We start from the raw sequence: 16,424 nt of genomic DNA on the forward strand, positions 1-16,424 counted from the left end.
TATCATTATTATGGAATAAGAAGAAGCATTGTTATTCTGAGATGGGATAAAAGTTTTGTGAGTGAGGGAACCAAACACAGCAGTACGGAAGAAGTGATCATAAATCCAACTCTGTCTTTGTCTTTGTGGAGGAGTGAGAGGAAGAAGTGAACCATTTTTGTTTTTGTTTAATTATGGGTCGTATCATGTCATGTCGTTTTCAACTATTCTATAACTATAATTCAGTATTCACTGTTAATTTCTTTCTTCTCGCTTTCCGATTATCTCGACTTCCGATTACTTCGTCGCCTGTTTATCTCGACGTGAAAGTGGGCCTCTCACGGTTTGTCATCAGACTCTTCCTTCGTTCCCTGATAGGGCCCACTCCATATCAACCATTTTTCTTATCCTTTTCCTGATGATATCCCCATAAAAGTCAGACCAATCACAAACTTACAATTTTTTATTTTTATTTTTTTAAGATAATTCTGACACTACATAAAAATAAAAATAAAAATTAGAAAACCAAAACCACGACGTTTTGATTTTTTTTGAGAGGAATTAGTTAGTTAAGTTAGAATTGAAATTCTAGTGTACTAACAGGTTTAAGATCACAGACTGTAAACTAACAAAACGGCCTAAGTCTTGTTAGTCACTTTTATACGGTTCCAAATTTTCCAAGCCAGCCATATTTTGGTTACGTTGATGCACATTTTTGCAAGTTCTTACCCATAAGCCCGTAAGTGTTAATAATATTAAGAGATCTAAAGTCATTCCACCCATGCTTGTAATTAACAATGTTAGAAACAATAACAATACCAAAGAGTTAGTAGATCATTGATATGCGTCCATCCTCTAGAAATTTGAGTGGGTTAAGATGTGAATGTGATTGTACTTCAAAGACATAGTCCTTATTCCAAGATTCCTTAAGCTTGTAATCCTTCATCACCCATATTTCTTGATGATTAGAGCCAGTCTTATTACTTAAATAGAGAAAATCTGCCAACACTCCCAAGTACATGGATGTGTTCATCTTTTCTAACTGAGGAGGTGGAGAGAAGCTTTCAAATTTTTCTAAGAAACATATATATTCAGAACTATTATCATCGCCAACAATCCAATGAAGCGCTCCTTTGAGTGGAACACCAAATAAGTGGTCATGAAGGGGGAAAGGGGCATGTCCTATGCTTCGCCACACCCTAGTTCCTAGTGTGTGAACCATACCATGGCCAATGGATTGATTAACCAAGTTTTGACCAACCATTGTCCTAACAATTTGTAAGATCTTGTACTGATTAGTGTTGGAGCTAAACCCAAACGCAAAGACTTCTTTAACTGTTGGTTCTAAAACAGCAACGTTTTTTTCCTGTGATTGAATTGCAAACGTAAAGTGAGTTACCCCAAGGAAAAGACTTAAAAGACACAAATCAATCCATTACAAAACTATTTGGGTGGAAGAGAAAATCATCTTAGGGAGTAGAAGCTAGACAAAACTGTATCGTCCCAAGGCACTAATCATATCAAGAAGGTGCACGTTCGGTTTGTGACAATCTCTCTCAAGGATCCCATTAAAGGGATTCAAAAGCAATAGGCTAGTAGCGGGTGTTCTAGCAAGATAGAGGTTGACAAAATGTGGAGATGTGAGCATGTTTTTCCAGGTTTTAGAAACACACATAAAACGACCGGTAGACTTAAGAGGAAGTCTTGAAAGTATATCTGTGATGATATTGGATGGTAACTTTGACATAGCCTTCCCAGTTTCTGCTAACCTTGACATAGTCCTCCGGATTGCACTCCTAGTTCTGTACCTCCTCTCCACGTGAAGTTACTAAGTTTTTCTGATTTATTTTCTGATTCCTTCCCGGAAACAGTGTTGTTTTTCCTCAAAGCAATTAATATGGATATTTTTGGGCCCGTTTGGCATGGGTGTTTAAATAACAATTTTCAAATTTTTTAAAAATACATGTGAGTGAAAAAATGTATAGAAATACGTGTAATGTTGTTTAAAAACTAAAAACATGTGTTTAAAATGGTGTACCAAACAGGGCCTTAATTTCTTTCTTAACCTTTATCTCTTTCTCTCCTTTTTTTTCTTTTTTTTAAATGAAAAAAATATAAAAATATTTAAATCACTTTCATTTTTTTTTAAAGTAATATTATACCATTTAATAATTTTTTATTGGACTATTACCTCGAAATTCTCACAATTGAATTATATATTATTTATATTTTTAACACGCAAATCAAATTTAGTGTGAATTAAATGTTGTTAAAATTTTCATTTATCGAATTTTTTAATTTCAAGTTTTGTGTCATAAATGATGGTATATAAATCAAAGTGCAAACAACATCTAGTTAGCATGAAATATGGCATGTATATTAAAACATTAAAAAAATGTAATCTAATGGTGAGTGTAACACCCCATAATTTTATTACTTATTTAATTCTTATACATAAATTAAAAAGGAGGCCCACAATTAAATGAATTTAATTGATTTGGGCCTAAGATTTTAAAAATAAGATAAATATTATGGAATATGAAACCCAAGTGAGGTGGCATAAGTAAATATATGAGCCTTGATAAGCTTATAAAAAATTTTAAAAAAAAAGAAAAAAAAAAGAAAAGGAAAACCCTAGCCTTTTATCCGAGTTATACGTGTATATAGGTATATATATAAAAATAGGAGACCTCCTCTCTTTAAGCAGCAACAAGCAATCTTCTTTTGTTTTGCTCTTCTCTACGGTTGTGTAGGAGAATCAGGTCAGCTCTCCTCTTTACTTTGGCTCTTGTATTTATGTGATACCTAGCAATTGTCCATCTAGCTTAAGGGCCATTGATATATCACACACCTAGGACAGAGAATTTCTATGTATATCAGTCTTTGTGCCGCACAAAACATAGCGGTTAGGTGTGGACTTGGGAAATCAAAGTTGCCATCATGTTAATTAAAAAAAAAAACTGAATATGGATAGAAATTGTCCCACGTTTTCAGGAAGGAGTTGTGCTTGAAATTACTTAGTAGCTAATAGGACAATAGGCATGACTTCATAAAACCTAACCTATCACTATATTAAAGGAAAAAGGACTTCTAGGCATATGTTCTGATCTCAACAATCTCCATTTATCCTTATATTATGGGAAAAGATGTCCTATGGTTATTATTATATTAGATTAGGAATTATGGATATAGCTACATGACAAGAAAGGATGTAAAATTTAGATGGATGAGATTTCCCTTATTCATCCATTTTGAAGTTCATAAATATCCATGATTATATCAGTGGGAAAATCAGATTAGGCAGCAATACTTTTAAGTTCAAAAAAAAAAAAATCCTAATCAAAGCTGAAAGTAAATTAGATAGTTAGGTGAATAAATGGAGAAATTAGGATATATCAATACTGTCTAGGATAAAATTATTTAAGTGTGAAAACATATTGTTAAGTGGGAAATTTGTGTATTGATGGACCTATTTTTTGATGTTGCTAGGTCCTAATTCTACTGATTTATTGTAACTCAAGGGTGGTTGATTTCTTTTATTTTTGCAACTAAGAGGTAAGTGGTGTTTACTAATTTTGGAGGTTTTTCCAAAATAATGTCGATTATTAAATTATTTTATATCAAAGAAATATGTTAATATTCTATATATAAATTGATATTTTATAAATGGTTGATGTGCACATTTACTATTTGTTTTATGAAAAACTTGTGGGACAACCTAAATTTAGTTAAACTTTTATGTGTGAATATACCTTTATATTTTTGAGAATTATGAATGGATTATTTTTATGAGCATATTGAATATGTTTTGAAAACCTATGGGAAGTCGTGATTAAAAGCTCACTATTGTATTAAGTCATAAGCAAGGGACAATCATACTGCAACTAGTCCTTAGCAAGGAACGGTCCTAGAAAATGGGAAAGTCCACATTTGATAACTCCTTAGCAAGGGAGTATACTGTTGAGAATCTAAAAATGAAGCTCCTTAGCAAGGGAGTGCACCTTTAGATTCCAAATGAGTCATCCTTAAGAAAAGGGATGTAAAGTAGGTTCCAGTCCCAAAAAGGGGACAACACAACTCTATTAACGGGGTATAAACGTTGACCACGAGAAAAGCCTAGGAATTTGTTTATATGATGGTATCGATATATATATATATATATATATATATAATATGATGGCTCACAATGTAAAGATATTTTTTTATGTAAAATATTTGATGATAAAATATTGATGAGTTATAAGTTATGAATTTATTGTAAGAATTATTTATTTAAAAGGTTTGTTCCCACACCCCAATGTTAGTGAATTCCATTTATTGAGTTATTTCATCCCCCTTTGTTTCCCTCTTATAGATATATTAGAGAAATTATTGGAGTAAAGACTCTTGGAAGACAATAGTTACGAATTGTTTTGTAGAACTAAGGATTTTATCATAATTTTTATGGCATTAAATATTGTACTGAAGAATTATTTTGAGGATGTTTTGTCTTTGGTGGATTAGAGGAATTATTAGAGTAGAGACTCTTGGAAGACAATGGTTACGAATTATTTTGTGGAACTAAGGATTTTATCATAATTTTTATGGCATTAAACATTATACTGGAGAATTATTTTCAGGATGTTTTGTCTTTGGTGGATTAGAGCTTTGACATTTGTGAAGAGATTTTAGGTTGCTGGTTTCTTTTATTTAATATTTTTTTTTATAGATTATTCAGATTAAATAGACTTTTATTGCTTATGATTTTGGGGTGTTACAGTGAGATTTTTAAAATATTGATCATATAAAAGTTATTAGGTAGTGTAACATTGCTTATAGTCTATTTGGATTGAGGGGGAGGGAGGGGAAGTAGAGGAGAACAAAGTAGAATTGGCTCAAAGTTAGTCTATTTTCAGCCAACTCTACTCTACTCTCCCCTCCCCCCTCCCCCCCCCCCCACTTCCCCTATAAATCCAAACACGCCCTTAAAGTTACACTAGAATCTCTCTCTCTCTCTCTCTCTCTCTCTCTCTCTCTCTCTCTCTCTCTCTCTCTCTCTCTCTCTCTCTCTCTCTCTCTCTCTCTCTCTCTCTCTCTCTCTCTCTCTCTCTCTCTCTCTCTCTCTGCATATATATATAGGTTAAAGATACAACGCTTTTAAAACGTTGATTTTTATTAGCCATATGAAAATTATCAATATTTATTGCTTTCCTACTTAGCTTATCTAATCAATAGATAAACTAATGGTAGAAAGCTTCTACAGCTTTAGAACCTTTGAATGGTCTGTGAATGCTGCACCCATTTTCATGACTGGAACCTCCAATCAATTCCTAAAACCTCTTTAGACTTTCATTCATAGCAGCAAGTCTATGGCAATAGCATGACTTCAGCCTTGCACTACAAAAAAAACCGGTCTATTCAGGCACATTTTTCACGGGCTATATGTTGCCTATTACTTTTGAAACTTCAAAATGATAGTGAAAACAAAAATTTTAGCAAGGAAAAGCAGCTTTAGAATACCAAAAAAAAAAAAAAAAAAAAAAGGGAATAAATATTGCTGCTATTAAGACCTATCAAGTCACCAATCCTATTTGGGTGCACTTTTAAAAAAAAAAAAAAAAATACGATAAAATTTCAAATTTATAACTACTTTTTTCTATCTAGTATTGCAACTAGAGAAGAGGAAGAAAAGGCACCGAAAACCAGTAAAAAGGAAGAAACAGTGAAGAGTTTAGAGGAAGATGCTTTTACTTTTTGAGAGAGAGAGAGAGAGAGAGAGAGAGTTTTGATGTGGGTTGGAGATATAATTAAAAAAAATGATTATTTAAAGAAAGTAGGGTGTATAATAGATAATTTGACGTAAGTGTTTTTATCAAGTGATTGTGTAGAAAATAGAAAAAATAGGTTCTTATACTTTAAAAAAAAAAAAATTAAAACCACTAGCTAGGTGTATTTAAAAAACCAAACATGCCACTCCCACCTTGGCTAAATATCAAACTAGTTTACTAGTTATATTGTAGAATTAGAGGTATTGAGATTGCCGAGCTTGGTCGTGCAGGCTTGTGACCGAATGCTAAAACTAAAATGGGGGCATTAAGGTGGTATGGAAGATGGTTAGCGCTGACACCAATGGGTTTATACGGATACGATGATTAAAAAAACTTATGATTAATTAGATTTTTGGTTTGTTTTTAGAAGGGGATGTTCACCTGTATGGGGTCTTATCAATTTAGGCTTTTAGGTTAAAATGTAAAACTGACCCTCTAACTTTCTTCAAATTTCATTTCAGTCCTCTAACTTTGCTTTCATTCATTTCAGTCCTCTAAGACCTTTTTGTTAACTTTTGTTAAAAAAATTTCAATCATTAATTGAATTTTTTTAATTAAAAAAATTTGAAGAAAAATTTATAAAATTGATAAATTAACCACAACATGTAACAAAAGTTGATGGAAAAGTCATAATTGAATAAACTTGAAAGTTAGAAGACCGAAATGAACAAAAAAAAAGTTAGAGGATTGAAATGAAATCTGAAAAAATTTGGAGAATTTGTTTTGCATTTTACCCTTTTTTAAATGGGAAGCATCTATATGAATGTTCTAATTGACTTGTGGCATGTTCAATTGTAAGTCTTCAGTAGATTGGAAGAGGCAATAATTGTTTTTCTTCTGAACGGGGGGAAAGTGTCCACTATTTATTTTGTTGAGTGCGCTTATAATTTTTGTACCTGGAAAGTTTAGTCCAGATTACAAAGACTAGTGGAATTACACTCTTTTTGGGGTGCGGTAGAAGCTTTTAGTATCTAATAAAAGTAGTAACAGTGTTGCCAAGAAAATCCGTTGTCTTGCATTCTTGTTTTCAATTTATAAAATTCCATTGCCAAAATGTTAATTAGGCTCAGTTGAGTCAAGTGTACATCTCTGTTTCCTAGATTCCTAATGAAATCTCAATAGCATTGGAAAAGTACCAACAAAATACAAATTCAAGAATATTTCAGATTACATCTGAGCAAACTCATTTAGAAAATGATCAAGTTCTTCATATGTAACAATCACAATTGATATTATAGAAATTTCCTATGCGATATATTTCCAATCAAATCTAGAATCTAAAAACTGGAGCTACACAATTCTCACCATTGCTCTTCATTGTACCGAAATACACATGGAAGTCCAAACTTCATATGAAATTAGAAAGAACAGGCTGGCAGGAAAGATATCATTGCTGCTTGTTGGATGCAAATTTAGCTCTTTGGAAGCTTTGATTGTAGAGGGACAAATTTGGTTGGTAGCTGCCACCTTAGATCTTAAAACCAAGCCTAGAAATATTGTATTCATCAATAGGATGATGTCAAGCAATTGTCAGGTATGTTATTGTGGGAAGCCTCAACATGTTGCACATATTGTGTTTGAAAACCTGCAGAATAGTTAAGATTTAAACATCATTCAAGATTGGAGGTCCAAATTTTATGTAGGAAACACAACTCAATTGAAAAAAGCTGACAACCACTGAGCACCTTTTGGTTTGAAAACACATACTGGTAATTGCTGGTAGTGACACAACAGAGCCTCAAGAATGGCCTTGATCTATCATGGAACAAGCACCTGAGCCATCTTGGGAAAGTTCCCCCCTCTATGCCTCTCGCATCACAATCTCAGCATAGGAAAATTTAGAATTATTGATAGGAACAACAGTGAGGACAGCAATGACGACAAGTACAGTGATGTGCTGAGCCTTTTGAACTAACTAGAGTGTGGAAAAGAAGAAAAAACCAAAATTCTGGAGAGGACTGACTTTTTTCTGTCCACCATCAATTCACAAAGCTCAGAGAGAGGTAGTTGTTGACCTGATAATGTATACTTCATTTAAACAGGTGCATATGGAATATACAAAATGTCCTTGCCATTAAGGTAGAATAGCACCATATGTTTCAATAGCAGAATGCATGATGGCTGTTGGTCATATCAAGCAAGGTCATGGATGCAAATAACATAAATGGACTTAAATAAATAAATAAGGCAAACAAAGGCATACAACTTGTCAGTATGAAGCACCAAAAGATTCCAGAAATAGTTGGTAAAAGTGATGAAGAAATTTTTAGCAACAAAGGATGTGTCCATAAATGCAACTCTAATCTGAAAATAATGACAACTCGTTGGAACAAGATGAGCTTACCCCCTTTAATTGCATGACCCATCCGGCATGGATTTTTTGTGTTCCAAGACTTGCAGGCAAACATGGTTTTCATTAGTTGATTTCTAGCAGGGACCTCCAGCAGAAAAGACTCCATTAGTTGATTTCTTCACGATTAAATACTCCAACAGATGTCAAAAAAAAGGACATTCCACCCACATGTGATGTGTCTGTTACATTTGGAATGTGGCATTTAGATAATTAGATGGATGAGCATTCAACACTGATCACTTCTAATGGTTTCAATACCATTTGTTACCGTCCATGTGAACATTTTTTTTTTTATTCCATTTCTTATTTGTAGTATAGTAATTTCTGCTTTCCTCGTTTGGAAAGAGCAAAGGTAAGCAATAAGAATGGAAGAACAGTGTGTAGCTGACTTGCATTTTTCAATCAGAAGAACTCTATCACTAAGACTGGTTTTTAATCTAAAAAATGTGATGATGGAAGCTAAAAGTCTGCACTAGGTTCCTATTGCCGCTTGTCAAATATGATTAATTAGCCTGCCATATTTCTCAAGATAAATGTACAATCACATTTTGAACTTCCTGTAGTGTAAACTGTTAAAACAATCAATCTGTTAGGCATCAAATACATAAGCTTAAGGAAAAATAATAATAATAATTGAACTACCAGAGATTTTTTATTCCCTCAATCTTCCTCCTTCTTGTTGTAGCACCAGGAGTTTGGACTCAAAATGAAGGAACTGAATAATGCTGCAGGTCCCTTTGGTTGGAATGTGGCAAAGGAGAGTCTGATGTAAGAGGACAAATAGGCACTTGATGAAAAATTGAAGTTAATCTGCACAAGAATCCATCCCTTTACAATTTCCGGATGTAGCTTGAAACCTCTCACATCTGTTTTATCAGTTTTAAAAATCATTTAGAAAAGAACAGTAAGCTATCTCTTGTGTGGAGCAAAACAGGGGATTGGGTCCCATCAAGAGTTTTAGCACTCACCAAAACTTTATAATTGATTCTTTTGCAGGGGATGTGAGTCTTCTTGCAAGATTTTCCCCTTATTTTGGCATCGTTTCTTCTTTTTCATGAAGCTCATGAGGCTTGAATTGAGCTTGGACTTATACCCAGATAATTTATTTTCTATGATTCTTGTCTGAGAAACTAAAGCCCTTCTCAAGTAACCAAACAACATTAATGTCTCTTCCTGGGTTGCTCAGTTAAAGTTTATTCTGCAAAAACAATCACCAGAATTTTATTGTTTTCTAATAAAATTTAAAGAGACAAGGATATCAACAATTACATGAAATTATTGATTTAAGTGCACAGATTATCCTTTAAGATAATCTAATAACAATACAGAATAATTCAGTACCAGAGAAAAGTGTAAGGGAAAAAAAAAATTGAACTACCAGAGACTTGCCAATCCACCAATCATTCGTGTCTTTTTGTTCCACCGAGAGTTTGGACTTGAAATGAAGGAGTTGAATAATGCTGCAGGTCCCTCCAGTAGGAATGTTGGCAACGGAGTCACATAACGAAAAATCCTCAAGATGAAAAGATACATTCAGTGACCAGGAAACGTAGCAGAAATTGTGGAGTTTAACTGATGCAAGAGGACCAATAGGCACTGATATTACACCAAATAGATGTCGGGCTTGTGTTGCACTACTTGACAAATCAAAGTAAATCTGCACAAGAATTCCTTCCCTTAACAATTTCTCAATGTAGAATGAAACGTCTCATATCTGTTTTATCAGTTTTGAAATCACTTAGAAAAGAAGCAGTAAACAAAGTTATACCAAGCTGGTAGTAAAAAAGTACCTGACTATGAAATTGAGTAGTGCATCTAGCTCTCTCCTGTGTGGACTGAGACAGGGGGTTGGGTCATGTCTCTAAGTTTTTAGCACACTCCAAAACTTCATTATCGATTCTTTTGCAGGCATTGTGAGCTATCTTGCATCAATTTTCCCTTCTTTTGGCATCATTTTCCTTTTTTTTTTTAAGCCTTCCATAGATCATAGATAAGAAAGGGAGGCACTTGGCCTATCAATTGGCTTGAATCAAACTTGGCCTTTATATCCTGATAATCTCTTTTCTATTACTCATGTTGAATTGATCTTGGCCTTCTCCTGTCACTGAACTATCTCAAATTTTCATGGTTGCACAGTTGGTTATTCTGCAATAAAGATAAATAAATAAACAGTCACCAAAATTTTATTGTTCACTAAAAAAAGATTTAGGAGATAAGAAAATCAACATTTGCACATAATTATCTATTACATGTACAGAAATCGAACATCAATTATACCATTCTGCATTTTTTACAATTAGAGCCAGGGAAGACAAAAGAAAAAAAAAATCAAAATAAGGGATACATCAGATGACCAAATGAATTAAAAAGCAATGCAGTACTAAACTAGTTACGATGTTAAGCTGAAGGAACATGAAGAGTGATATTTAAATAAGATTTGAAATGTTTCAGCAAACATTCAGCAACACAGATTTCTATTTGTCATTTTAAAACAAAACACATTACCCAGGGGATGGGGGAGAGAGAGAGAGAGAGAGGTTTTAGTCAAACAAGAAATCACACTTCCACATCTAAGAAAAAAGAAGAAAAAAACAATTTTTTTTTTCTGATTTTTGAACATGTTATGCTTTCAATTTCCACCCTTGTAAGTTACATACTTTCCTCTCCAAAAACTAAAAGAAATAACAGGAAGCAATCGGGAATGCTGACCAGCATCAATAAAAAATTCTGTACTTGTAAAACAAATTTGTTAGTCATCAAAGACATGCACAAAAAATCTGTTACCAAGGTTTAATTCTGTCAAAGTCTGTCTGTCACACTTTGAAAGTCCAAATTTGAAAATGGGAGAATGGATAATGACGCAAGAGAAGCCCCAGAAAGAATAAGAGTAAGGGAATGCTTGAATTTTGATAAAGAAAGAAAGATGAGCTGGGCGTGTGGAGCACATGTTAGTGACTCTGCAAAACAATAAGCAAAGAAGTTACTGAGTTTATACATTGAGATCCCCTAATTGAAAATCAACTAGTTCTTTAGAATTATGTCATCATATCATTCTTTTAAATCTTTTTTACAAATACACAATTTCAAGAAAAATATCCACTCTGATTTTATATATTTTTTAAACATTGTAAATAATTTGAAGACTTTTCCCCCATTTTCAACATTTTATCAGCGCATCAAACAGATTGATTGCTAGATGCAGAGTTAGGTATCTCTTTGTTGGCCTTTCTTTTCCCTTTATCAAGAAAGTGAATTTTTCCTAGATGCAGTCCAAACATTTTTAGTGGTTGTATTATCATATTTTTCAAGCTTCACATACGCATTTGAGATGAAACAAAATAGGTTGGGAAAAAAGATTTGATGGAGCTAATTTTAACAGAGTTACAAAATGTTATGAATAAAAAATATTCTCCTGAACAGGAATTTTAGACTTAACAAACGTTCTATAATCATAGTTATATTCACACTACTACCCAGATCAAACGTACCATAAAACCTATTTCTTAGAAAAGGAATTTTTGATATAACAAACAAAACTCTAACACTAGCCTTGATGATGCATGTCAATAAATACAAAAGTTAGCAATAAGTAGATGGAAGTTGATAACAAGATGAGCTTACCACCTACAATTGCATGATCCATCCAGCATGGTTTTTTTGTCTTCCAAGACTTCCAGGCCCACATAGTTTTCATTAAAGACAACAAAACAAGAATTCCAAGCAGGGACCTCCAGCGGAAAAGACTCAATTAGTTGATTTCTTCATGATTAAAAACTCCAACAGGGAATGTCATTACAAAGGCCATTCCACCCACATGTGACATGTCTGTTACATCTGGAATGTGGCATTTAGATAATTATATGGATGAGCATTACAAAGCTGATTACTTCTAATAAGTTCAATACAATTTTATACTATTTTTATTCCATTTCTTATTTGTAGTATAAGTAATTTCTGCTTTCCTCTTTTGAGAAGAGTAAAGGTAAATGGTAAGAATGGAAGCACAGTGTGAAGCTGACCTGTATTGTTCAATCAAAAGAACTTCTCTCACTAAGACTGAGAAGTGATTTTTAACCTAAAAAATGTGACAATGGAAGCTACAAGTCTGCACTAGGTTCCACGTGCTGCTTCTCAAATATGGTCAAATATCCTGCCATATTTCTCAAGACAAATGTTACAATCACATTTTGAACTTCTAATAGTTTAAATAGTTAAAAGAATCAATTTGTTAGTCATCGAATACATAAGATTAAGGAAAAATAATTATAAAAAAAAAAATTGAACTACCAGAGACTTGTCAATCCCTCAATCTCCCACTTTCTTGTTGTACCACCAGGAGTTTGGACTCAAAATGAAGGAGCTGAATAATGCTGCAGGTAGTTGAAATGCGAGCAAAGGAGTCAAGTAACCATAAATCCTCAAGATAAGAATATTTTTACTAGAGACCTGGAAGCATATTAGAAATTTAGGAGTGTGGCTGATGTAAGAGGACAAGTAGCCACCGATATCATGCCAAATAGATGCTGAGCTCGTGTTGCACTTGTTGACAAATTAAAGTGAATCTGCAAAAGAATTCCTTCCCTTCAGCAATTTTTGGATGTTGCTTGAAACCTCTCATATCTATTTTATCAGTTTTAAAAAACATTTAAAAAAGAAGCAGTAAATTAACTTGATACTAAGCTGGTTGTAAAGAAGTACCTGACAATAAAATTGAGTCATGTTGCTAGCTATCTCATGTGGAATGAAACAAGGTATCGGGCCTCTTCAAGAGTTTTAGCACCAACCAAAACTTTATAATTGATTCTTATGCAGGTGATGCAAGTCTTCTGGCAAGATTTTCCCCTTATTTTGGCATCATTTCTTCTTTGTCATACAGATCAGGAGGCTTGAATTGAGCTTGGCCTTGTACCCTGATAATTCATTCACTATGACTCATGTATTCTAAAGCCCTATTGAAGTAACCGAATGTTATGAATGCCTTTTCTTGGGTTGCTCAGTTAAAGTTTATTCTGCAAAAACAAATCAATAAATTAAACAATTACCAGGGTTTTGTTGTTCTCTAATAAAATTTAAAGAGACAAGGATATCAACACTTGCATGCAGTTATTGATTTGAGTGTGCAGAAATCGAACATCATCATTTTCAATTAGTGAGGAAGACAAAAGCAAAAGTTTTAAGATCAGGGATATCCTAGTTGTGACTATATGAATTGAAAAGCAATGCAGTAATAAAAGATTTAAGATTTTGGGCTGAAGGAACATGAAAAGAAATATTCAAATACTATTTAAAACTTTTCAGCCTTAGAGAAAAAATTCATACTACACAGAGTTCTATTTCTTATTTTAGTCACACAAGAATTGAGCATTTCCACATCAAAGAAAAAAAAACTTGCACTGATTTTTGAACATGTCATTTCTTAATCCTTTTTAGTTTCCTCTGTTGTAAATCACATTTTTTCCTCCCCAAAAATTGAAAGAAATAAGAGGAAGAAATAGGGAATACTCACCAGCATCATTCAATCAAAAGATTCTCATGCTTAAAAAATTCAGCAACAGTTGAAGGTATTAAAGCAACACTAGCTTCAAACTACTCCAATGTCCACCTGAGATTAAAAACCTGCCATGTTGTGCCCAAGTCAATTGCCAATATCACAAAACGTACTCTGTACTTGGAAAACAAATTTATTAATCATCAAAGACATATATATGCTGGAAAAGTACTCTGCGGCATTTAGATGATTATATGGATGAGCATTCAAAGCTGATTACTTCTAATAATTTCAATACCATTTTTTACAGTTTTTATTCCATTTCTTATTCATATTCTAAGTAATTTCTGCTTTCCTCTTTTGAGAAGAGCAAAGGTAAATGGTAAGAATGGAAGCACAGTATGAAGCTGACCTGAATTGCTCAATCAAAAGAACTTCTCTCACTAAGACAAAGAAGTTATTTTTAATCTAAAAATTGAGATAATGGAAGCTACAAGTCTGCACTAGGTTCCACCTGCCGCTTGTCAAATATGATCAAATAGCCTGCCATATTTCTCAAGACAAATGTTACAATCACATTTTGAACTTCTTATAGTGTAAATTGTTAAAAGAATCAATCTGTTAGTCGTCAAATGCAGAAGCTTAAGGAAAAATAATAATAAAAATTGAACTACCAGAGATTTCATTCCCTCAATCTTCCACTTTCTTCTTGTACCACCATGAGTTTGGACTTAAAATGAAGAAGCTGAATAATGCCGTAGGTCCCTCCAGTTGGATTCAAGTAAACATAAATCCTCAAGATAAGAAGATTTTTTTTAGTGACCAATAGGCTCTGATATCGCGCCAAATAGATGCTGGATTTATGTGGAACTTGTTGGCAAATTAAAGTTAATCTGCACAAGAATTCCTTCTCTTCACAAATTCTGGATGTAGCATGAAACATCTCTATCTGTTTTATAAGTTTTAAAAATCATTAAAACTGAGTCATGTTGCTAAGTTGATACTAAGCTGGTTGCTTTTCAAAAAAAAAAAAAAAAAGATACTAAGCTGGTTGTAAGGAAGTACCTGGTAATAAAATTGAGTCATGTTGCTAGCTATCTCTTGTGTGGAGCAAAACAGGGGATTGGGTCTCTTTAAGAGTTTTAGCATCCACCAAAACTTTATAATTGATTCTTATGTAGGGGATGCGAGTCTTGCAAGATTTTTCCCTTATTTTGGCATCATTTCTTCTTTTTCATATAGATAAGGAGGCTTGAACTGAGCTTGGCCTTATACCCTGATAATTTATTTTCTGTGACTCATGTATGAGAAAATAAAGCCCTTCTCAAGTGCCCGAACAATATTAATGCCTCTTCCTAAGTTGCTCAGTTACGGTTTATTCTGCAAAAACAAATCAATTACATCATTTCAATTTGTGGGGAAGTCAAAAGCAAAAACTTAAAATCAGTGACCAAATGAATTGTAAAGCAATGCTGTAATAAATGAGTTAAGATTTTGGGCTGACAGAACATTAAAAGCATTATTAAAATAAGATATTTGAAAACTTTCAGATTTAGAGAAAAGTTTTATGCCACAGAGTTCTTTTTCTTATTCTAGTCGCGCAAGCATGAAGCATTTCCACATAAAAGAAAAAATAAAAACTTTACACTGATTTTTGAGGATGTTATTTCTTAAAACATTTTTTTTCCTCCCTTTTAAGTCACATCACATCCTTTCTTCTCCAAAAATTAAAGAAATAAGAGAAAGCAATAAGAATTACTGACCAGCATCATTCAATCAAAAGATTCTCATGCATAAGGAATTCAGCAACTGTTTATAGCTATTAAAGCAGCACTAGCTTCAAACTATCCCAGTGTCTACCTGAGATTAAAAAACCTGCAATTTTGTGCCCAAGTCAATTGCCAATATCACAAAAGGTACTCTGTACTTGTAAAACAAATTTATTAATCATCAAAGACATATATATGCTGGAAAAACTTACCATCTAATATAATTACTCTTTCAAAGTCTGTGTCTCACACTTCAAATGTCCAAAGGTGAAATGTAGTGAACGGAAAATGAAGCAAGTGCAGCTCCAGAAAGAATAAGAGTAAGGATATGTTTGGATGTTGATGAAGACAGAAGGATGAGCTTTCTACAGGTGACTTGAAAACAGATTAAGAATTTAGTAGTTTGTACAACGCAAAAGGATCGGCAGCCAGATAGCACAAAAGTGATGCTTGGAGCATGGAGGGTCTGTTAGTGACACTGCAAAAAGAATAGGCAAAGAACTAAGTATATACATAGACATCCCCGCACTGAAAATCAAATAATTTATAAAAATCATGTAGCCATTTGAAACTTCCATTTTTGCTCTCCTAAAATTTCCAGAGACCTAGAGTTTTTTGTTGCAATTTAAAAATTATGAAAAAAAGAACTCCAACATAGGATAGGACTCTTAAAGTATAGTTAAGAGTCCAAATACTAAAGTAATTTAAGAAATTTATTGTAAGAGATTATCAATTAATGTTCACGCTGTCCAAATCAAGGGTGCATAAAAATAAAATAAAAAAATTGAGAAATAAGTAGAAGACGGAAGTTAATATTATATTAATTACAGAACAAATTACCTGATCTGGGGCTGAAGCGCATGTTGACTCATAGCTCATTCGATCAATTCACCGTGAATCACCATGTTGGGGATGTGCGCAATTTTTGGCCATTCTTCCCCTTTCTCTCTCTCACACCGTTGTTCTAAAAGAGGGCAGCTGTAAATAATTAGAGAAGAAAGAGTGGTGGGAAAGCCCTCTTCTGGCAA

At 33.4% G+C, this 16,424-nt stretch overlaps 1 protein-coding gene and 1 long non-coding RNA gene across 3 annotated transcripts in view; one reads left to right on the forward strand and one right to left on the reverse strand.

The window, feature by feature from the left end:
* LOC126723628 (putative disease resistance RPP13-like protein 1) overlaps positions 1 to 16,424 on the reverse strand; it is a 78,389-nt gene that overhangs the window by 57,963 nt on the left and 4,002 nt on the right. Inside the window, exons 2-18 of one of the 2 annotated variants that reach the window (XM_050427224.1) lie at positions 16,237 to 16,401; positions 15,609 to 15,874; positions 15,391 to 15,502; positions 14,693 to 15,007; positions 14,040 to 14,576; positions 13,646 to 13,755; positions 12,838 to 13,148; positions 12,586 to 12,759; positions 12,427 to 12,509; positions 12,159 to 12,289; positions 11,761 to 11,973; positions 10,924 to 11,096; positions 9,930 to 10,284; positions 9,518 to 9,796; positions 9,108 to 9,337; positions 8,131 to 9,005; positions 7,560 to 7,907 (exon numbers count right to left, since the gene is read on the reverse strand). In XM_050427224.1, coding sequence (XP_050283181.1) covers positions 16,272 to 16,401 — 130 coding nt within the window. In that variant the 3' untranslated portion in view covers positions 7,560 to 7,907; positions 8,131 to 9,005; positions 9,108 to 9,337; ... (12 more) ...; positions 15,609 to 15,874; positions 16,237 to 16,271. Of the gene's footprint in view, positions 1 to 7,559; positions 7,908 to 8,130; positions 9,006 to 9,107; positions 9,338 to 9,517; positions 9,797 to 9,929; positions 10,285 to 10,923; positions 11,097 to 11,760; positions 11,974 to 12,158; positions 12,290 to 12,426; positions 12,760 to 12,837; positions 13,149 to 13,645; positions 13,756 to 14,039; positions 14,577 to 14,692; positions 15,008 to 15,390; positions 15,503 to 15,608; positions 15,875 to 16,236; positions 16,402 to 16,424 lie in introns of both variants that reach the window. The other variant, XM_050427225.1, reaches the window with a different exon arrangement.
* The window catches only part of LOC126723634 (uncharacterized), a 71,490-nt gene that overhangs the window by 53,994 nt on the left and 1,072 nt on the right, over positions 1 to 16,424 (forward strand). The window lies entirely within an intron of this gene.

Source organism: Quercus robur, chromosome 4, assembly GCF_932294415.1.
Source record: "Quercus robur chromosome 4, dhQueRobu3.1, whole genome shotgun sequence".
NCBI lineage: Eukaryota > Viridiplantae > Streptophyta > Magnoliopsida > Fagales > Fagaceae > Quercus > Quercus robur.